Source organism: Protopterus annectens, chromosome 15.part0 (genome assembly GCF_019279795.1).
Source record: "Protopterus annectens isolate FY-2018-M chromosome 15.part0, PAN1.0, whole genome shotgun sequence".
NCBI classification, from domain to species: Eukaryota; Metazoa; Chordata; order Ceratodontiformes; family Protopteridae; genus Protopterus; species Protopterus annectens.
This window is the reverse complement of record NC_056749.1, coordinates 197,451,927-197,474,623: the sequence shown is the minus strand read 5'-3', so window position 1 is coordinate 197,474,623 and position 22,697 is coordinate 197,451,927. Positions and strand designations below refer to the sequence as shown.

General features: G+C 39.9%; 1 protein-coding gene across 1 annotated transcript in view; it reads left to right on the top strand.

The window, feature by feature from the left end:
* Nucleotides 1–22,697, top strand: part of ZDHHC15 (zinc finger DHHC-type palmitoyltransferase 15) — a 1,138,753-nt gene that overhangs the window by 770,580 nt on the left and 345,476 nt on the right. The window contains exon 8 of the mRNA XM_044057691.1: nucleotides 11,037–11,169. Within this exon, the coding sequence (XP_043913626.1) occupies nucleotides 11,037–11,169 (133 nt within the window). The remainder of the gene's footprint in view (nucleotides 1–11,036; nucleotides 11,170–22,697) is intronic.

Sequence of the window (22,697 nt, the reverse complement as noted above, 5' to 3'; positions counted from 1 at the left end):
CCCTTTGTAACTCTTCCCAGCTTCCCTTCCACAGGAAATCTGGCATCCTCTGACAGTGGTGCCTCACTATCAGCCTGGGTACTACTACTCACCTCTGCCCTTGCAGTCACTCTGTCCAAGGGACCATCAGTACCCAGAAGCAGCTGTGGCTCACCTCCAATCTCACTGCTACAGAGTAGCTCCCTCCCTGAAGTAACCAACTCATCAGTCGTGGCTGCAAGTATGTGGTCTGACTTTGTCTCCCCTAGACTACCGGATCCACATACTTGTCTCCAAGCCTGGCTGCGTGTAACTGCACTAACACATGGTACTTCCTCATCAAAATCATTCCCTATTAGGACATCTGCAGGATGGTAGTTTGGTACCCCTGTTGTCTCAAGACAACCTACTATTGGCATTTTGTCATTCCTACTTACTGGCTCCCTCACCTTTTGTTCCGACCTTGCCTCCATGGACATCTGTATGCCACATGGCCCCACTGGTTGCATTCAAAACATTTAACCCTAGGTGCTGGACATGTACCTGGACTAGTGGCTTCCCATGCTACTGGTATATTCGGTTAGGGCTGTCTGGGCTGCCCACCATGGGTTCCTTTAGACCCATGATCAGCACTGGGTGTCCCTTTCCTGTGCAGTGATGCCCTGCTTGCCAGGGATAGGTCTCCCTTCTTCCCCAACTCATCTGAAGTAGCACATTGCCTATCAGCTAATCAGATCCTCATGTCCTCAGGCAAAGTGCTAAGGACTTGTTCCCTCACCAAAAGGTCTGCCAGCCCTTCAGAAGTGGTGGCCTGACATCCACTTATCCACCTATGAAAATAAGGGCTTAGTTCAGAAACATATTCACACACACTTTCATTTGCTTTGCATCTATGCTCATGAAACTTTTTCCTGTAAGCCTTAGGTGTTAGCTTAAAAAATTCTAGCAAACCATTCTTAACGGCAGTATAATCAAAAAATTCACAATCAGATAATTTAGATAACACAGTTACAGCTTTACCATGGAGTAAGGGGGTCAGGAACTGTACCCAGAGCCTTTGGTCAACATCATACTGTTTACATACCCTCTCAAACATCTGAATGAAGCTATCAAAATTATCCCCCTCTGTAAACTGCAGAAGAAATTTACTGACCTTTTGTGCTTCTGGGGTCCGGGTACTCCCTTCCCCATTACCTTAATGACTCAGGCGAAGAGTCAGCATCTCCTTTTCGTGCTGCCTCTGCCTCTGCTTCTCAGCTTCCATGCATAACAGTTTCTCATTCTACTCAGCCTGAAGATGTCTCAGTCTCCCTGCTGCTTCTGTTTCCAAGGGCCTGGCCTCCAACTCAAGTCTCTTTAGCTCCAGATGGATTTTTAAGTCCTCTGCAGAAAGGTTGAGCTGTCCATTCTCTGAGTGTTGTACATCTCCACGGCCGGTCTGATCATCCTCCTGGTTGCTGTTCTCTGATGCAGCTGTGACCAAAGCTGCAATGATGTCTGCTTTAGTCAGGTTTCCATGCACCAGTCCTTTAGCCTGGCACATCTCAGCCAACTGGCTCCTTGTTAGTTTTCTGTACTCCTTAGCTGACATGCTTGCCTGTTCTCCCTGACTAACTAAGCTAACAAAATAAATAAAATGATTGTGATTTGAACTCTGAATATTCACTGCATGGCTGATTCAGAGTACAAAAACACCTTCAGTGATCACTGTACGCAAGCTGCAGGAATTCACTATCCACACCACTGCAAGCCAATTAGTATGTGATGTGGCTAACACACAACTATCAAAAATATTTGAGGTGGATATCCCACCACTGCCAAACAATTAATATATGACGCCCGTGCACTGGCCCAGTAATCAAGGAGCCTCAATCTGCACTACTAGCACCAGTGAGGGGCATGCACATTGGGAAGGATAACCAGTACACACACAGTAAAGTACAATTTCCCTTAAGAGCGCACAGAGATCACAGTCTGGGACTGGCTTCTCCCCTTCTCTCCAGATCTCCAGTAAGACTCCCCACTGGCACACCTGTAGGGTACAGATCTCACCCTAGTGGTCAAACTAAAATCTCCAGCACCCTCTCTGTCCAACCAGTGCTTCGTGTCCCTGCCCAAGTAGCTGACACATACCCACTTTGAGGATATGAGTTATATGCAAATGCACAGAAACTCCTGGGGAAGGCTGGCATAGGTTCTCCAGCTATGCCTCCTTCTGTCCAGACTATAAGGTAGAAAGCACTGCCACCAACCACTAATATCAGCTACTATAAGGCCCTTCCCAAAGGGTGACCAATTTCACTGTGCAGTATTACTGTTATCCAAATAGTAAGTGTGACCCAGGGCTAAAGCTATTGGAGTGGCTTGGACAGTATCACCAAATATATGCAGTGTTCTCTAAGAGCTTAAGTTATCTTTACACAAAACAGCCACAGTTGAAAGGTTTAAAAATATTTAATAATAAATAATAAAACACAAGACAATACTTATTACTTCAACACAATTACATTACAGAGTTCGGAAAAATCACTAGAAAATGCTTTAAAATAATACTGTAGAATAGTCTGACATAAATATAGAAAACAGCTAGACTACTCTAGCTATTTCTATCGATCTCTAAGAGAATTCACTGTTCTAAATAAATATCTTACTTACAGAGCAGGCAAGTGCTGGTGAGTTGATGTTCTTCAGACAAAATCCAAAATGCTGTCCTTTCTTTATGTCCTTAAATTGATAACACAGTACTGCTGAGTCATTTCGGATTTCATAATTGGTAACACATCTGATTTAGTTACCCAGGCTCACAGAACTTAAAATTTACTTTTCTTTTTGTAATCTGCACCTGCAGGAATCCACTGCAATAAAAGACATTTTACATGTAAAATCTAGTAATTAACTCTTGTCCTAAGAGAATAGAAAGAATTCCTTAGTCTAGACATTCTGTCTCCGAGCTTGAGATCAAACAGTCCTAAAATGCTTGGCTTATCATCTTTCTTCCAGCAAAGTACACTCTGGTTAAATTTTTGAAGCTCATTACAACATATAGTTTAATCATAACCTATAGTTCTCTATACATTTGTAAACCAAGCCTGTGGATTATATTAATATTTAGAAATGACAGAATTATTTACAAGATTTTATCTATTTGTGTTGGCGGCCTTCACAGGACTAATAATAAAAAATTAATTTTCGTTAACTATCAAAACCTAATTGATACAATATCCAAATTAACAGACAATTGGAATAAATTATTATTCACATTTGAAGATAGACTTACCGTGATCAAAATGATAATCTTACTAAAAATCTTATTCTTTAGTCAGTCATTAATTCTTCCACTTCTAAAAAAGTTTAAAAAAAACTGTATTTTACTAAAGTTCTTGTGGTGTCAAAAAGCAAGAATCTCCTTAGACTGGCACATCAAAAGTTGGGAAGAGGGAGGTACTGGTTTCTCCAATATTTTGTTGTATTCTAAATCAGTAATTATTAAAGTAATACTCCAATAGTTTGACTCCTCTTATGCTTCCTGTTGGAAATCAATACATGAAAATATGCTAATAGATAATAACAAATCTACAGTAGAAACTTGTACAAATTTGGACATCAGTACCTTCTTTGAGTTTTAAAAGACGATATATATTAAATGAAAAACATTAGTTTACTCTCTTTTAAAAGCTTATATAATAGGGTGTAAAGGGGACTAAAAGTACTTTCTGCTTAAATTGTGCCACCATACTATCAAAAAAAAAAATTCCCACAGCTTTTTACGTCCTTAAAATATACCGTCAAATTTAGTTTCCTTTTTTAAAAGTTTTAACTCAATCAAGCACTAACATAAAATTTTTTGTGGGTACAAATTTAAAACCTTTTTCGAACAACAAAAAAATGATAAATAGTAATTTCATCATGACCCTAGTTAAATATTTTAAAACATTGTGGGTAAGTAGTATTCCATTACATTCAGAATTAATTAATACAATTTCCACTTCCCCTGTCCCTTCCTGTAATACTGTGCGGGATAAGTGTGTTTGTTTTTACCATGCATATGACTCGCTTGTCAGGACCTTGTGTCCCTCAGTTAGTATGTCTGACTCGCTAACCATTTGGACCTCGGTGGGGGGGGGGGATCCTCCACTTTCTGTGAATTTTTAAAAAAATCTTTTCATGATTATCTCTATTATTACCATTATCATCAGTAATAGCTGCCCCTCATTCTCATCAAATACAGGGCCACTGTTTTCTCCTGCATATTCCTGTTGTTTCCTATAATAAACCTTAACATGATATGCTTGATGGTTTTGATATTTATTGATATCCCTTTCCAATTCTTTACGTTTCTTATTGAAAACTTCAGTACTTCTTTTGTCTGTTTTCTTACAAACATCTCAAAACATTCCACTGTAACTTTCAAATAATAAATCATTTTAATAGATGTATCAAGTTTCTCAATTTCCGTAATTACTTTACTAATATTGTATTTATTTGATTTATTTGGGAGCTTGTATACCTGGAGCCCCTGAAGTCACCATTCCTTTTTTTCAAGTACTCAGCCAAATATGCCTTGTCTAATTGTAAGTTTCTAAGCTCACTAAGTTTGTTCCCAAAGTTAAAATACTCCTTTTAAGAGTGGTTTGCCAATGATGTGGTTGGTTGTCATCAGTACAGGGATTAGAAAAAGAGAATGTCCTGCCCAACTGCTCAGTTAAACACTGTCCTGGAGTATGTTGATGAGATGACACCCTGTTAGCAAAACCATTGCCTTCACAATTCCTTCGCCAGAAACTGTTCTGTTGGCTAAATTATAAATACTTGTATAATCATTTAATTTTTTATATCTTTTTAAGACACACTTTCCAGTTATAATATACTTTTATCACAAATTCTCGACAGTGAGTAAGCTTTAATATATTTTTGGCTTTTTGATGCTTTATAATGTTTTATAAATGCTTTAGTCACACTTTCAATGGTTTTATTTTTAGAACATTTTAGAATATTAATGGCTTAGGATTTTGGCTTATATTTATTGTTTTTAAATATAGTGGTTCTGAAAAAAAAAACAGTTAATTGATTAACCGTGGATTTAGATTGCTATAAAAAGGAAGTGATGTAAGTTGGTTCATTTCTGATGAAGTCCCATGTATACTACAGACAAAAGTGCTTAATTATTTTTATGATTATTTTCTTGTCTCTTTCTTTGTCTGTTTTCATTTGAATAAAATTCCTGTGTTTAAGATTGTGGGCTGCAGTGGTACCTCTGTACAGAATGCATCTCAGTGTTTTTAACATTTAAATTAAACCCACACTTCAATAAAACAAGAGTAAAGTATAATAAAACAATTTACATATAGAAACATCAAGTGAAAAAAAAATGGGAAATGCATAGCAGTTGTTTTTTTTTCAAGTCTCTCAAAAGTCCTTGACTTTTCCATGACTTAAATGAAAATGGTAGCCAATAGCTCCCGCATCCCCCAAAAATTCAGAAGCAGTTTATCTCTTTCCCCTCATGGAAAGAAGTACAAGATTCACATTTTGTCTAACGTATAAATTTTAAAACTCCAAGAACAAATTCTGTAAATTAGAACAGTGCTGCAGTAAAAGAAGAGTAAAAAATTAAGACATTGGGCTAAGTACAAGTATACCAATTTCAAAACAAAAATAAGAAAAAAATATTCGTACAGGAGTCTTTTGTGGTAGTTGTGTCTAGAAAGAGAGTAGTCCTTTTCACTTCATAGAAAGACAGGCAAGGTTTCCCTTTTGCCCTAGCCTAAAACTTTTAAAATTCTTAAGAAAATAATATTTAAGTCTAGATAACACAGCACTAGAAGAAAACAGAAAAAGAAGAAAATAATGCAAGCATGCACACTACAAACCAAAAAAATTATCATAAGTTGACACACAGCAAAGTTCAGGTTAAGAAAAACAGATTTTACTCTTATCTTTTCTTGATGGTCAGGAAGAGAATGGTTTCACATACTGTCGTCCTTTGCAGTATAAAAATTCCTTTGGTCACAGCCAAGGATATCACCCCCCTCCCCATTTTAGATGATACCTTACTGCACCTCAGGGCCTGGCTTCTAATATAGATCTTTTCCAAGTGGACCTTCTGTTTGGGGTGGCAGAGGTTACTGAACCCACTAGACATCCTTCCACTCCTCCAAGTGGAAGCAGTATTCACTCTAGATTCTTGAGTAACTTGTATTGCCCAGTTGATCGTTTGTAGGTGATTACATGTGTTATCTGTGGCTTAATGGTTACAATCTCTGTCTCACAGTACCAGAGTCTGAGCTTTACTGCCGACCACTTCAGTCACTACCTTTGTTGAATCTTCATGCTCGTCATGTGTCTGTTTCCATGTGCTCTACTTTCCTCCCACCTCCAAAAAAGCTACTGTAAACTGCCCAAATATGTCACAGAGCATGGCTGGAAACAGTTTGAGAAACCTGTCTAGGTAATCGGCTAACAGATAACTAAGTAAAATAGTTTACACATTTGCATGCTATAGGCCTAAGTTATTTCACTCTCATGGAGCACAGTAGGATTGTAGCCCCTCAGTGGCTGTTCAAGCAGTTCTATCTTTGTATTAAAAAAAAAAAATCTGTGCAGGACTTGAATTTCATAGCTGTTAAATTTGCCCAGCCGACATTTGAGCCTGCTGGACAAACAGCATTAAAAAATGTTTTTTGGACTGTGCTGTTTTTATGTTGCCATCACTTCTGCTCACAAAGTCTTGGAGCTTCAGGCCATCATATGCAGGGAACCATGTTTGGCCTTTAACAAGGATTAGTCATTCTTCAGGATGAACCCACGTTTCTGCTCATAAGTGGTTTCTGAGTTGTTCCTTGCAGCAGTCCATTTATTTCTGTTTTCTTTCCCAGGGGCAGAAACCATGGAAGAGAGAGAAAAACAAAAGAGCCCTTCACATACTGAATGTGCAGTGTGAGATCAGGCTCCATTTAAAGTGTATACGTGAGTTCAGGATGACCAAAAATCTTTTCAACTGCACTTCAAGAAAGAAGATGATCTCATTTGCCAAGTAAACCCTTTCTAAGTAGATTGTCAGTTGCCTCATCTTTTGCCAACAGACCACTAACTACCAACTGGAAAATGACGTCAGACAGCTAACTGCTCATTGGAAAATGCTAAGATCAAAGCCCACTCCACTGGAAGAGATGCTGCTTGCCCTCCTAAAATCCTTCCATTAAAGAGAGTTGTGCCAGTTCACCAAGCATTACTACCTCAGCCACAACTTCAGAAGTCAGACTTCATTTGATAGTAGTGTACCTCAGGAGTTAGCCTTCTGAACTTGGTCTTTAAGCTGTCCTTATCTCCTTCTGCACTGATAGCTACTGAGTTTAACCTAACCATAGGAACCATCAAGGGATATTCAGTATTAGATTTTGTAGATACTTCTTACTATATCATTAAACGTGCTGGAGTACGTCCTTCTAAGGTCATAGATTAATGATTATTATTTAGGATTTAACATAATCAGAGAGTCAACAGTCATTGGAATTAAATACAGCAGATGTATTTTTACCATGTCAGTTGCTCTATGAAAGGACTCACCTTGATGGATCTTATCATTGTCCTCAATGTGAGCATCCCCATCTTCCAATTCTTTCTGTAAGAGTTCCTTGTAAAGTGGTCAAGTTTACAGTTGTATATACACTTGTATATTAACTGTCAAGCTTGAGACTTGCAGGAAGGGTGCTTGCCAGTGTTTGCAAATAATCTGGCAGGCTTAGTGGTTAAACACACTTGTGCCATCAGGGGGAGGCATTGAGGGATGTGCAGGCATCTAACACACACACACACACACACAAAAAACTTAGAGCAGGATCCTTTAAGAAAATTACCATACAGGTTCATAGGTTAGTACTAGACTACCTGCCTTTTCAGGTCATTTTTTTAAGCCTAGCCAGTTACCCCATGCGAGAATCAAACTCTGTACCTTGTGTCTGTAAGATAAACACCTTAACCATTAGGCCAACCTCCCATCCCCATATGATGAGCAATGGAAATATTTAACCCATCCATAGGACTCATTAAGGAGGACTCTGTTATTTTTATATTCAGGTTTGTTTGTATGCACTAGACATATTCAGGTTTGCTGTTTTTAATACCTATATTGAATTATCACTTGGATGCAGGCAAGCATACATTTATGTAAAAGTAATCAAACCATACTAACAAGTTCACATTTACAATCATACATTGCATATATTGTTTTATATCATATAATCAAAGCAATGTTACATAAATTGTTGGGTTTCTGGCTCATCTTAAACCTCTTTCCTCCTGCAAAACATTTTTTACATATGCTGTTCTCACTATTTCCATTTTTTCTCTATAAATTTACTCCTACCCTTTTCTAAAAGATCTCACTACCTGTTCTTTTATCTGTTAAAATGTCCACTACTTCAAATATAATTGGTTTAGATTTTGATTTCCATTTTCTAGTAATTTTCTTTTTTGTCAGCCTCCAGAATTAAACTTAACAAGGCCTTACAGTATCTATGCAATTCAGATCCTGTATCCCAACTCAAAAATCGTTTCCTTTATTAACACTCATTTGCTCACCCAATATTCCTGACAGAGTACTCTGTGGAAAGTTTTTAAAGTCTGCCAACTCATTATACTCTGAGAAAGTATGCTCCATGTACCTCTTTTTTTCCCTTTACCCTGCCAACATTTGCCGTGTACCAGATACTTTGGAGGCTGCTTGGGGTATAAAAGTATCTCTGCAAACACTTCCAGGCAAAAATCGCAAAATGTCTAGATTTTATTTGGGAGCCATACATACGTCCTCCCATTGCTTCTTTGTGAATTGCACATCATCTCTTTCTCTCTTCCCAATCTTTTCTGACCTCTTTTGATTGATTTCTATAGTTATTGTGGAATATTTTATATAGCCTACTAATTACCTTTTAACAGCTGTTTCTGTTCTGGATTCAATTAGAAACTTAACCAGTGTTGGTATTTCATTTATGATTCCCCTATCCATTTACTCTCTGTCTATACTCTGATGTCAATCCCTAATAGGGAAGGCACTCACTAGAATGCAATCCAATTGTCTTTTTGGCCTCTTTTCATTCTGTTACTTTTTCCTGTCTAATTATTTGCTCCTAATACCTTGGTTCCTTTCCCAGCTTCCTCCAGTAAATTCCATCCTCCTCTTGTCTATTTTCTGCACTCCTAATTGCAGTCATCACTGTCAGCATAATGTCCTTTCTCCATTCTCATGTTGGCTTAGTTCTTAGTATACCTTCTTCTACTTTATGAATATAATGTAATGTATAACTGTTGTTATTCTCATTATGGATCTGCATCCCAAATCCCATTCTTTCCTTATTTCTTGAATCCCCCCTCCCCACTTCATCATCATCATCATCATCATCATCATCTCTTTCCACTTTGAATTGTAGCTTTATTGCTTGTGTTATGTACAAGAGCTTTTACTGTGTAGTTCTAAAATATGTCTTCAAATCAGGTAATCCTAAACCTCCATGTTCTTTTTGAAGGATCAACTTATTCCACTTTTCTCTTGCTTTCTTCCCCTCCCAAAGAATATCCTCATTACTATCCACAACATCTCCTCTGGTAGATAAAAAATTGCCTGACCTGTGTATAAAATTAAAGGGACTAAAACATTTTACTACTTGTATCTTGCTATTCATATTCATAGGCAAGAGCTTCCAGTTTCTCATTTTTTATTATCTTTTGTTTAGACTTTTCCAACATATCCTTACCTACCATAACAGAATCCTTTTTAATCCATACTCCTAAATACTTCATTTTATCATGTCCTTATAAATATGGGTATTGCTGAACCAATTCATGTGTGGGTACATAGTTTATAGTTATAGCCTTTGTTTTGTCTTAATTAATTTTATATCCCAAAAAAAAAAACAGAACTGTCTCAGAATGTTCCACAGTACTGAGATGATATGTTCCGTTTCCATCAGTTACAAAATATCATTTGCAAATAAATCCAACTTTTCTTAAATACCATACCAACTATATCCTTGAATTTCCGAGTCCCTTATTTTATTTGCTAATAATTTTAAATATAATGGAAATAAAGGGAAAAGAGGACACCCTTGTTTCCTCTGTTTGAATGCAACTTGTTAGAGAGGAATCCTCCCACTTTAATTTTTGCCTCCCATCCCTTATATATCCCTTTAATTGACCTTATTATAGTGGCAGGTAACTTAATCTGTTGAATGTTTTCTGTGCATCAAGACCCATCAATAACAGCAGTATTTCTTTTACATTCTGCTTCCCTGTGGCTCATCATTGTTCTGTTAATGTTGATAAATATTTTCCTCCCCCTCTCCAAAACCACATTGGTCCATATCTGTCAATTTTGTCATCACCTTTGCCATTCTGTTAGCCAAAATAGGGCTATATGAAGCTGGTTCAGATGGGTCTTTATTGTCTTTAGGTATTACAGCCACCACAGCTTTTTTCCAGGATTTTGGTGCCTCATCTCCTTTTAAAATACTGTTCAGCAAAATCTTCCAGATCTTTATCACTTTCTTCCCTCCTGGCTTCCAAATTTCCACTGGAATACCATCTAATCCTGGAGACATTCCTGCAGATTGATTATATATCACCATTTTTATCTCATGTCCTCCTATCTTAAGGGTTGGTTGTTGAGCCTCACAGGTTTGCTTCTAATTTTTTTTGTCACAAAGACATGTTCCATTTATTAGTTGTGATGAAATGATAACTTTATAATCTGCATTTGAATAATTTGTTCAGCATACTTTACAATTACCCAACAAGAGCACAGTATTTCATCATGGTTTGGAATGAAGGTGCCACAGTGTATACTATACAGTTTAGCCTTGGTGTTCTTTTGTATTAGTTTGAAAAGTGGACACTGCATGGTTTCTTGAATAGTTCAGCAGTAAGTGTAAGCATTACTTTGGAGAAATTCAGTAAGTTGCAGTATTGTTATTTAGAACTAACCACTGTAATTTCATATAATTGGTGTTGTGTGTTCACAGCTGGTATGTATCAGATGTGTTTTTCTTTTCTATTTCTTTTCATAGGGTGAACTACCCAGTGGTCATGCAAAATTCCATGTCCTCTTCCTGCTGTTTGTGGCACTAATGTTTTTCATCAGCCTGTCATTCCTGTTTGGCTATCACTGTTGGCTTGTTGGTAAAAACAGGTCTACTCTTGGTAAGGATGTCCTGTTTTTTTGTTTAGTGTTAGGCTTAACAGACTCAGAGCTGCAGACTGTTAAGTGTGAAAGCAGCCTTATTCAGTAAAAATGGAAAGTTAATTATATATTAATCATCATTTTTTTCTAAGGTGGTACCTCATTTTTTTGCCTTCCAGTTTTCTTCCAGTACCATATGAATCTTTTGAAAGCATTTCTTATTTTCAGTGTTCATATAATGGTTTGTTATGGTGTAAAATAGGTTCATAGGTAGGTACTAGGCTATCAGCCCTAGGGTATATATAAGCCTAGCCAAAAAGGTACCCTGGCTTTCGCCACCCAAGAAAATTATTTTCCTGTGCCCCTGTCAAGCAGAGCCACAGAAGTGATCCCTGGGGTTAATTTCCTATTTCCCATCCAGTCATCAAGTTTTTTCTTGAAGAGTGCTAATGAGCATCTTTGTTTGATATAGATAGGTAATTTGTTCCAGAGTATGGGAAGTCTCTGGGATAGGAATCTATCCCTCCAGCATGTTCTTTTTATTGTGGTGACAAGGTTTAGGTCCCTAGAGCGTACAGCTCGGAGGGATTGGGATCTCTAAGTGGAGCATGTCGAACAGCTCTGGCTTTAACATAGCTTAGTATGTTAGGCAGAGATCACTCGAGTAGATGATATGCGACTGAGTAAAGCTGGAGTTTTTTGAGACGGTCTGCATAGGGCATCTGTTTGAGTCTGGTAATCCTCTTTGTGAGGTATTTCTGTGGCCTTTCCAGTTGTTGTAGATGTCTTGTGAGGTACATACCACAAGGACCTTTGCACTCTATAATGGGTCTAATAAGTGATGAGTAGAGGGGAACAGTTACCTCTTTTTTTCCTGGATGAGAAACCTTTTGTGATGAGGTGTGCCACGTAGAAGGATTTCCTGACTACTGTGGTGATGTGATTATCAAAGGAGAGACTACTGTCTACCTGTGTTCCCAAGGTCTCTTATCACACTTGCAGTGTTAAGTAGACTACCACCTATGTGGTAGTTCACGGGTACAGAGTTTTTACCAAACGGGATGACAATGCACTTTTTGGCATTGAGCTTGAGGCCATGACTTTGACACCAGGCATCTTTCTCAGTAAGGCCCTTTTGTATGATGTCCACGTAGTTAGGAGTATCGATTATGGCTCTTAGTTTGCAGTCATTAGCGAACTTCATTAGCCAAAGACTTTCTGTGTTAGTCTGTACTTCATAGAAGTAGATACCAAACAGGAAAGGACCCAGGACTGAACCCTGTGGTACTCCATTTGTCACTGGTCTGAAGTCGAATTTGGAGTCTGCTACTTTCACAGTGTGGGTTCTGTCAGTGAGCCAGTTGGCAACCCATCTTGTGATATACGGATTTATACCTAGTTTAGTGAGTTTATGTATGATTCCAGAGTGGGGGATGGTGTCGAAAGCCTTTGCGAGATCTCGATAGGCAGTGTGAACCACCTTACCCTCGTCTGCGGCTTTGGTGACTGCTTTAAAGAAGTCTGTCAGGTTTAGGAGACATGATCTGCCTTTTACAAACCTGAACTGGGTGGGGTCCAGAGTTTGGAGATCACAAATATCTTTGTTTTTAAGTTCCATGATGATACGTTCCATGGCCTTGCAGACCAGGTTCGTCAGGCTAATGGGGCGGTAGTTCCCAGGGTCTGTGGTGGATCCCCCTTTATGGAGTGGGATAACCGTCTGTGCGCCATTCAGTGGGTACAAAGCCTGAGGTGATGCTATGATTGAACATCGTACGTAGGTGGGGTGCCAGTCCTCTCTGAAGTTCATGTAGAGCGCAGCCTGGGATGTTGTCAGGTCCCATGGATGCTGTGTTCTTGGCTTTGGAGAGCGTGTTTTTTACCTGTGTAGCCATAATTACAGGAACTTTGCATTCTTCCGTTATAGAGATGGGCCCTTTAGGGGGTGAGAGGGGGTAAAGTTAGCAATGAACCTATCTGCCAGTATGTTGGCAATATCAGTTGGTTCTGTATATTTATTGCCGTTCTAGCAGATCTGAGTGTTGCCATTGAGATTCTTGACATAGCTGTAGAATGCTTTGTGTTTGTCTTTAGAAACAGTGGCGATTTTGTTTTCGTAACTAGGTTTGGAAGATTTTATGAAGGATCTCAGCTTCTTACTGAGGCTGACCAGGGAGTTCCTCCAATCATGGGATTTTACTCTTTTTTGCAGCAGTTTCTTTCTTCTGTTGTAGAGCTTGTTTATCGCAGGGGGACCACCAGATTTGCTTCCTTATTTTGAAGGATAGCGTCTTGGTTCTTTAGGGATAGCACTATCCTTACATGAGTGCATGGATATAGTGCATGGATAGCATCTTGGTTCTGTTAGGGGTAGCACTATCCATGCACTCGTGTAAGTGCTTATAAAGTGCATTTGCGTAGGATTCAACAGTCGTACCTCTATTGTCTGTCTGCATGGTTGTTGTGAAGTTTGCCATTTCTGTCTTAAGAAGAGTCAAGTTGGCTTTGGAGAAATTCTTTACCGTGGTTTCCCTAATGGGGGGTGGTGGCGGGATGTGGATGCCTGGGGTGATTAGCTTGTGGTCGGATCTGACCAACGAGGAATTGACCTCTGGTGTTAAGCTCCGGTCGCCCATGTTGGTAATGACCAGGTCTAGGATATTGCTGCCCCTGGTGGTCGTGTGGATAAGTTGATCCAAGGAGCTGGAATTTATGAATTCCAGAAAACGTTGAGCAAAAGAGTTGGTACATGAGTAGTTTTCCCACTTAATGGTGGGGTAGTTGAAATCGCCCATTATTAGGATGTTAGGTTGTACTCTAATATTTTCCAGTGCATCAAGAAATGAGGAGTGGGAATCCTGGGGCATGGTGGAGGATCTACAGCAAGCTACAATTTGGATTGTGGTCTTGCCCAGAGTTAGTTGCACTTGGATAATGTCGGATGCATTATGCTGAGCAACTAGCCTGGAGCTGTGGATATCCTTAATGAATATGGACACGCCTCTGCCTTTAGTATTTCGGTCCAGGTTAGGTGGCCAAAAGGTGTGGTATGAATTATAGCCTGGTAATGTAGGGGTACTCTCAGGAGCCTTGAACCAGGTCTCTGTCACTGCACAGATGTCGATGTTCTCCATTTTAAGGAGTGCCTCAAAATGAGTGCATTTTGAGGTTTAGACTTCTAGCATTGAGTAGCATTACCCTCAGATTTTGCTTGCTTGTACCTGTTATGGTGGTGAATTTGTCATTTGAACCTTGCCTAAAAAAGGCACTAATAGGGGTGGCAAGAGCCTTAGCCAGTATCCGGAATCAATAAAATGTATGAAGAGTTGCAGAAAGTACATCTGTTTCAGAAGATAGTAGTACCATTGGTTGGCAGATGTCAATCATTTGTTAAACAGGAAGCATATTTATGAATTTCTGGGGTATATTAGGGGCCACTTCACCAGATTATGGAAGTAATAGCACCGTCTTTTGTTTCAGAAAAGTGACCTTTGACATCACCTCCCTACTGCCTCTAATTTTTACACATTTTTACCAGACCTTTGGCTTAATGTCCTTTTCATTATCCATCCTTCTCTCCATTTTTTTCTCCATTCCCACAAATAAGTGTACTGTATATGACTGACTCCCCCAAATATTTATACATTGCAATTGTCTTTTTTGTCTTGAATTAGAGCACCCATTGAACAATTTCCACCCCCGCCTAAAGTTCAGTTTAATCATTACATGTCAATTTACTGAACTTTCTCCAAGTTTCCACCTTGAAAAAAAGATACTGGGCTTGGTGCTGAAATATCAGCCCTTACTATAGGCTTTTATTGTAGCTTATTTGTCATGTGTATAAACTCTACTATATTTATTTCTACACATACTTGATTAAACGGTGTTGTAGTTGTTTTATCCTTAAACTGAATGCACAGTATTGTTTATCCATCATTTTGCTTACTGTAACCAGGTTGTGTCTGAAAAATGCCCTTAGTGGTCAGTCTTCTTACCAATTCAAAATAAACCAAATAAAATATTTATCTTTCTGTCATTAAGCAAATTTATTGTAGTATAAAGTAAAGCATTATAGTAGCCATCCTCTGGCTACTAACAAAAACATGTAAGATGTACTTGCTCCAATATGATCTGGACAAGTTCTCTAAAAACTCTGTGCCAGATGACTGTGTGTTCTCAGTGGTTTAATGATGACAGAGAAGACCATAGTTCTTTAATTTGGATGCCAAAATTGGAGCAATATATTATCTAGGAAAAAGAGTCTATTATTTCAGTTATGTCCCTGAGTGCCTTCACTTACCTTGCTGATATACCGGCGTTGTAGTGCTTGCTACCGTAGCAATCTGTGTTATATCTGTGGAACTCTTGCATCCCAAGATTTATCTACAATCGACATCTGGGTATCTCTACAAAACTGGCGCTTATTCAATTAAGATATCATACAATGCCACTGAATTAGCATGCAGAGCAGCTGAAACAAGAGTGTACATCAGACAGTACACTCGGAGGCAGCTGTTTGGTTATAGGAAATATCTGAAAGTAACACTGTGGATGAGGTCCATCATTTTCAGTAAAAAGTTACAGATAAATCAACATGAAGACAACAACATGCAAATGTCACTTTTTTCTCATCACAAAGTGCTTTTCTTTCATTTTAGTCTAGCCTTATCCCCACAGTGCTACATATACAGAGTGCATGATTTAAATATCTCTCCTCCTACGTTCTGTCTATACTTGATTCTGGAGTCTCTGCACACTATTTTTAAATGCCTTTTTATTTCTTTTTTTAGAGTTTACCACAGTGTCAGATACATCCGTTTAGAAATGCAGCCAGATATAACATCATGTAATCTATTCTTGGAAAATTAATTTCTGCAGAGCAGCATTTCAACCAGCTCAAAGGCACCAAGTTCTCTCTCTCAAAACATACATGAAACAAGCTGTGATGAGGTATAAAGGAATAATGCTCTAACTATGGAACAGGCATCTCTGGTTTGATTAATGTCTCGGGTATCTGAGGCTCACAGGTGCCTCTCATGTTTGATCTCTGGTAAGGTATGGGTATGTGCACTGGGAGGCATGCCCTAAATGGAAATTGGTGGGGGACATTAGCTGAGTTACCACAGATGCAGGACAACATGCTGCACGTCCCTATTACATGTCTGACCATTGTGTTGGAGGGGTAACAGGAGGTTAGGGCTCAAGGGAAATCCCCCAACACCGTTATAGCTCTGCAGTGGGCCAACCTGATTTTCTCACCAGTCCTGAGAGTAAGTTCAATGGAGTCAATGAGAACCTGGTGTAGACCTAGTGGGCAAGGAAAGGCACCAGTAGCAGCCTGTGGTCAGCTGTGAGGCTACACTGCAGAACAAAGAAAAAGCAAAAATGAGTCAAAAGGGGTACAAAAGAGCAGTCAGAAAATGGACTTTTGTCCACAGCAATTTATGGTTATTTTAATTACTGTGCAATTACGAGTTTCTAGAATGAGAATTGTAATATTTATGTTGCATCTTTAATTACTTATTTAGGGGTGTGTGCCATATAACAAAAAGGAATTATTTCTTGAGAGGTCAACAGCATGGGAACTTGATGTACAAATATGAAATTTTTGTCTATGCTTATGTGTCATTTGGACCTCTACACTGTGAGTTGTTATTCACTGATGACTGGATAGTGCAGAGACAAACCAAAAAGTAACTTGTGTGTGTGAATAAAATGGTGAATAAGCAGGGGATCAGTACCCACAAGTAAGCCATTTAGAGATCTTGTAAAACCAGATTGACAGTTGGGTGATACAAAGGTGTCACTTTGTCTACTGGTGTTAGTGTTGGGGAACTAATCCCCTTGAACTGAGTTACAGCAAACTCACAGTTGGTCATATAAAGGAGTGGAGTACGTGGGCATAACCTCCAGCATGGGAATGTAGAAGGAGCTGGCACCCACAAAAAAATATATTTTTTCTGGAATGACATCTAATTCTGCATCTTACACTGTTGATTATCTAGTGGACAGAAGACTCACCAAGTTTCTACAAAACCAGGTAATTTGACCACTATTTCTAACTGAAACAAGAGAACATAATGAATGATCAGCATGTAATTTGGTAAAATGCAGGTCAGCATATCTTCTTTACAACAGCACATCATCTGTTGAATTAACTGCACCAGCTTCCTACAACCTCACGGTAGGCTGTATTTATTTGGCTGTATGTTGGAGCATCTTCCAACTCATAATTTATTAGAAGAAATGAAGTTTGAAAACAGTTTTATTGATTTGTATTTCAGTGCGCCATGTTTAAGACATCTGTATTAACTTGTTTAAAAGTTTGCAGCTAACAATTACCAAAGAAAGTCACTAAAATTATATGATTTTACTGTTTTATATCAGCAGAGGCCGGAGAGACAGAAAGGAAGACAAAAACAGTGTCACACTGTAGGATCTCAAAGTACATTATAGTTTCATAGTTTAGTACTAGGCTATCTGCCCTGGGGCATTTGTAAGCCTAGCCATAGTGATGTGGCTTTTGCCACCCCATGAAATGGTACAAAAATGTACAGAAGAAGACTCCCTTCTTGATGAACAGAATCAGAGCAGTGTAGTTGTGCCCTATTGTTTTATAGTAGAATAAATTTAAAAATCTTAGTAACATGGGGCAGTGATATTGTATAGAAAATTAAGATAAAGATAGTTAAAAACATTTGTTTTTCAGTTTCTGCCCACTGCCATAATTTAAGAAATATTACCTTAACTGTGTAAAATATCAACATAGGAAAGAATGTCTCAGTTCCTATGTGTATTGTTATTCCTTCACTAGGCATCCGTGGTTTATTTTCCATTGAATCGTTGGCAGTAAGTAACAGAAATAATAGTTATTGCTTCTGACCCTCTGTTTTGATGCCATGTATCATCCTTCAGAGGCATTCCAAAGAGAAGCTTGAACACCAGGGGTATGTCTTCAAGACAGTCCTGACTCAAACACTGCTGTACTCCCATTCAGCCCTAAAGGAAACATTTAACCCTTTTCTCTCTCTCTCTCTCTCTATAACACGTGGAATGAAAGAACATAAATCAGTCTGATGCGTATTGGGAACGGGTTCTGCCAAGCTTCTTCATGAAGGTAGCATTAAGGTTTAGCTGTTATGATCAGGACCCCAAATTAGGCTTAAGTAGTGAAATCACTGGGTGTAGACAGGTGGGAACATGATCTTCTAGCAGATGCTGACGTCAGGATTAGAGCTGCCTAAATAAGAATTGCTGGACTGCATGCTCATCATTCTTATGATACAAGGGATTTAGTTTGTCTTTGTGAAGGCCTAGTTGGGATGATTGCAGAGGTGGGGATGTTACAGAATGAAACAGGGCTAATTCAGGACTGGCTGCAAGTACATGAAGCTTGACTGTAAGAGCTTCCTGCCACTGTCAGAATATTTCAAGAGAAATTGCAGTAGTTTCGATTGACAGTAGATGATGGGAAGAACCACTTCTAGCATGACAGTTTTAGGACTGCTTGAAAGGATGAAGACAAATAATTTGGATGGAGTTCTTGGAGGCCCATCTTAGCTTCTTTTAGAACCAGGATGCTAACACTGAGTATATATGCAGCTCAGCGGGTAGAGCAAGTGGTCCAAGACTCATAATTCCCGAGGTGTGAGTTTTACAAGATGTGCATAATAGTAGTTAAGTGCATAGATCATTGGACTTGAAATGGGTAATGATTGGTGGACACAATTTTAAGTATTTGGAAGAGCATTATAGGCATAGGAAAACAAGTGCCAGTAAAGTAGAAGTTGAGGCAGGAAGAAATTGCAGTAAATCTGTGTGTAAAGATATCAGTAATATGGAGAGGCAGGAGAAGTGTTGGCCCTTAATTATTATGGTTAGGCAGAAATGTTTTATATGCTGAAGTAGGGGGAAGGAGTGTGGGAAAACTCAGAACATCCGATATGGAACTGAAAGTTGTGCAAAGCTATGACAATGGAGTTAATCAATTGAGTGAGATTCTTCATAGATAATAGTAATCTATGGTTCTAAAAGTCTGTTACAATTTCATGTAAGGATATTTGGTGTTAGATGTACTGTTATGCAAATGCATTATCTGTTTTAATTATACCGGGGTTGGTATAATGGTTAAGGTGTTTACCTCATAGACAGAAGGTACAGAGTTTGCTTCTCATCTTTGGAAGGGAAACTGGCTTGGCTTAGAATGGCCCACAGAGGTAGCCAGTGTAGTACTTACCTAAGAAAGTGTGAAGCTATGTGAACCAACTCTGTCTCTAACCAGTAAATGTCCTTCTGTTCATATGTTGCAGTATTCATAACATGAGGGAGTCCACCGACGACTGACTCGTATCTCCGGCCAGTGTACAAAAGTCTAGTGCTAATGTAAGGTACGTGCAATGTTGCACAGAGAACAAATCGTACATAGGCTATAAAATGACATCCGGTATAAAGCGGACTTCAGCACATGCCAGACCTAAGAACTTTTCTGACGCCTGTCAGATCGTCTGCCCCGGACATTGCTCTTCAGACAAGTTGCAGATGTTCATATAGGTGCCCTGTTGGAGTTTTTTCCTTCTTATGTTTTGGCTACTGTGTTGTTTTGAGGTTACATATCAGCTAGGAAGGGCAAGTGTCAGTGTGGAAGGCAGATTCCACATAAGGACTCTCACGACCTTTGTTTTGCTTAGGCCCTGATCACAACTATACTACTTGCTCTGTTTACAAGGCCTTTGTTCCGAAGACCGTGTGTAGCTGTTTAGCGTCTCTAAATTTATACCCGGAAAATCAGCTCCTTAAATGTCTCGTGCTCGATATGGAAGGTACATTGGGCCCTTCAAGTGAGCCACAAACTAAGAATGCCAAGAAATGTAGGCCTGATTTACCCGCTGCTCCCTCTGATCTGGACATCTTTCCCAAGGCTGATGTTGGTCCGGAGACTGTTCCAGAGTTGATAGGCACTCCTTTGACGGGCACCAGTGTGGAGGCCATGAAGGACCCTACCAGCACTTATTTGGCTGAAACATAGGTGTCCATATTGGACATGGGGGGAACCTCGGCTTATTGTAACTGAAATCCAGCATGGCATTCCACAGATCATTGTGCGAGATGATGTCCCTATCAATATTGTGGAATGTAGGCCAACGCTGGGCCCATCCACCTTCCACTGTATGGATGTCCCTAAAAAGAAGAAAATTAAAACTAAAGTGTCTCCTGCCCCTCAGGAACAACCAGCAAATTGGCAGGCCTTTTCCCATGGCCTGCTGAATGCCTTTATGGCCCTGAGACAATGCTCAGCTCTCTCTCTCTCCCTTCTCCCTCCATTCCTCCCTCTATACCACAAAAGAGGATTTCTGAAGAGTTTTCTTCAGATGAAGAGGATTCTTCTGGGGATGAATCTTTGGCATATTCAGCCCACATTTCTTCTCCTTTGGGTTATGCTTTTCCAGAAGAAGAATCTAATGGCACTGATTCCCTTTGAGAGGATATTTCTTTTGGGGAAACTATTCTTAAAGTGAGAGTTTTTCAAATGGGATTGTTCTCAGGTGTCAGACATCCTTAAAAGGTACTATGACCTGCTGCAGATGGACACCCCTTCCCCGCCTAACATACCTCCTGTTCTGCCAGTCTTCCTGGATGCCTTTCCTGCAGCTTCAAAGTGCCCTTATTCACAACCTCTTGCCCCCAAAAAGCCAGATAGATTTTACAAAGTACCAGAGGAGTCCAAATTTCTGTTCAGATGTCCCTTTGCAGACCCTGCAACCATTTCATTATCTGTGGACAAGGCCTCCAAAATGTTACCTTCCACTTCCCTGCTCCCCTCAGATAAGGAGAATAAAGTTATGGAGAGAATAGGAAAGAAGGTTTATACATCAGCTACTCTGGATTTCAGGGCCATTAATTACCAGATCCATATGGCCAGATATTTCTAGGTCCTCCTCTCGGATGCTGGAAAACTACTTTCTGAGCTCCCTGACTCTCCCTCTAAGGCCAAGCTCTCCTCCATCCTTAACTCCTCTCCTCAGGTTACAAGGCATTCCATAAAGTATACCTGTGGTGCCTTGGAGGCAGCAGCTAGCACGGCTGCATCTGGGTCAGTCTCAGGAGATATTCCTGGCTCAGACTGCAGCCTTTGCCTGATGACATTAAGGCAAAAATTGTGGATGCTCCCTGGACAACAAGGCATTATTTGCTACCTCTGCTCCAGAACTCTAAATCCCTACAGGAGAAGGGCAAGGAACTGTAAGATCTGAAACATATCTTTGTTTCGTCAGTGCCTAGGTTTCAGAGGAACTACCCTAGCAAGACCACTTTTGTAAGGAAGTCTTCCTGGCCGTAGTCTTCGGAAGGTAAGAGAGATGCTAGGAAACAATATTCCTCTAAATCTACCTACTCATCTCCTACACAGAAACAGCCCTTTCAGGCTAAGACAGGTACTGTGACTACCCACCTCCTGGACCACAAACACCTCCTTCTTTTCGCCTCTGTTGCTCTCTGCTTGGAAACAGACAACTCAGGACACTTGGTTCCTATCCGTCATCCTGCAAGGATACTTTATGGTGTAGAAGACTCCCCCTCCTTTCAGGGGTATTTCACAACCTCCAAGCTAGCAACTGGAACTCTTTCCCCAGGTCATTTCCACTCTTCTCTCTCAAGGCACCATTCAGGAGATGTCGCCTTCCCAAATAGGAAAGGGGTTGTACTCCAAGATGTTCCTGGTACCCAGGAAGGATGGTCCTTGGAGACCCATTCTAGACCTATCCCATCTAAATACTTTCCTGAAGGTTCCCACCTTTCGAATGTTAACCTTACCCACTCTTCTTCCTTAGGTCTTTATGGTGTCACTAGACATCATTCCCATTCATCATCGGTTCAGGAAGTTTCTTCGCTTTGCTGTTGCTTCCTCACATTTTCAATTCTGTGCCTTGCCCTTTGGATTGTCTATGGCCCCGAGGGTCTTCATAAAATATGTGTCTCCTGTCATAGTCTTCTGCAGACTACAAGGCATACAGATTTTTCAATACCTAGATGACCTTCTTCTCCAGGCTCAGACTTCAGACACCTTTCATGAGAACCTCTCCTTCATGTTGTCAGCTTGAGGGTCTAGGTTTCAGGATCAGTTACCAGACGTCTACTCTGGTTCCTTCCCAATACCACATTTTTCTTGGCTGCATGATCCAATCAAACAGGATGCTGGCTTCCTTAGCTCCAGCAAAGGTCCTGTCCCTCATCTCCTACTTCCAGGCCCTCTTGCTTCTACAATCCCTGACTGCCAGGGAGTTTCTTCACCTCTTAGGGTTCATGGCAGCCACTGTCTCCATGCTTCCATTAGCCAAGTTAGACATGAGGAAATTCCAGTGGTTCCTGAGAACAGTATGGATACAACACTCCTATACTCTGGAATTTGTTATTCCCCTTCTACCCTGCCTGAAAAAGGGGTTACATTGGTTTATCCAACAGGTTTTAAGGAATCCAGGCTTACCCTTGCAACCATCTCTTCCCACTCAAGAGCTGTACATGGATGCTTCAGACCTGGGGGGGAGCAACCCTA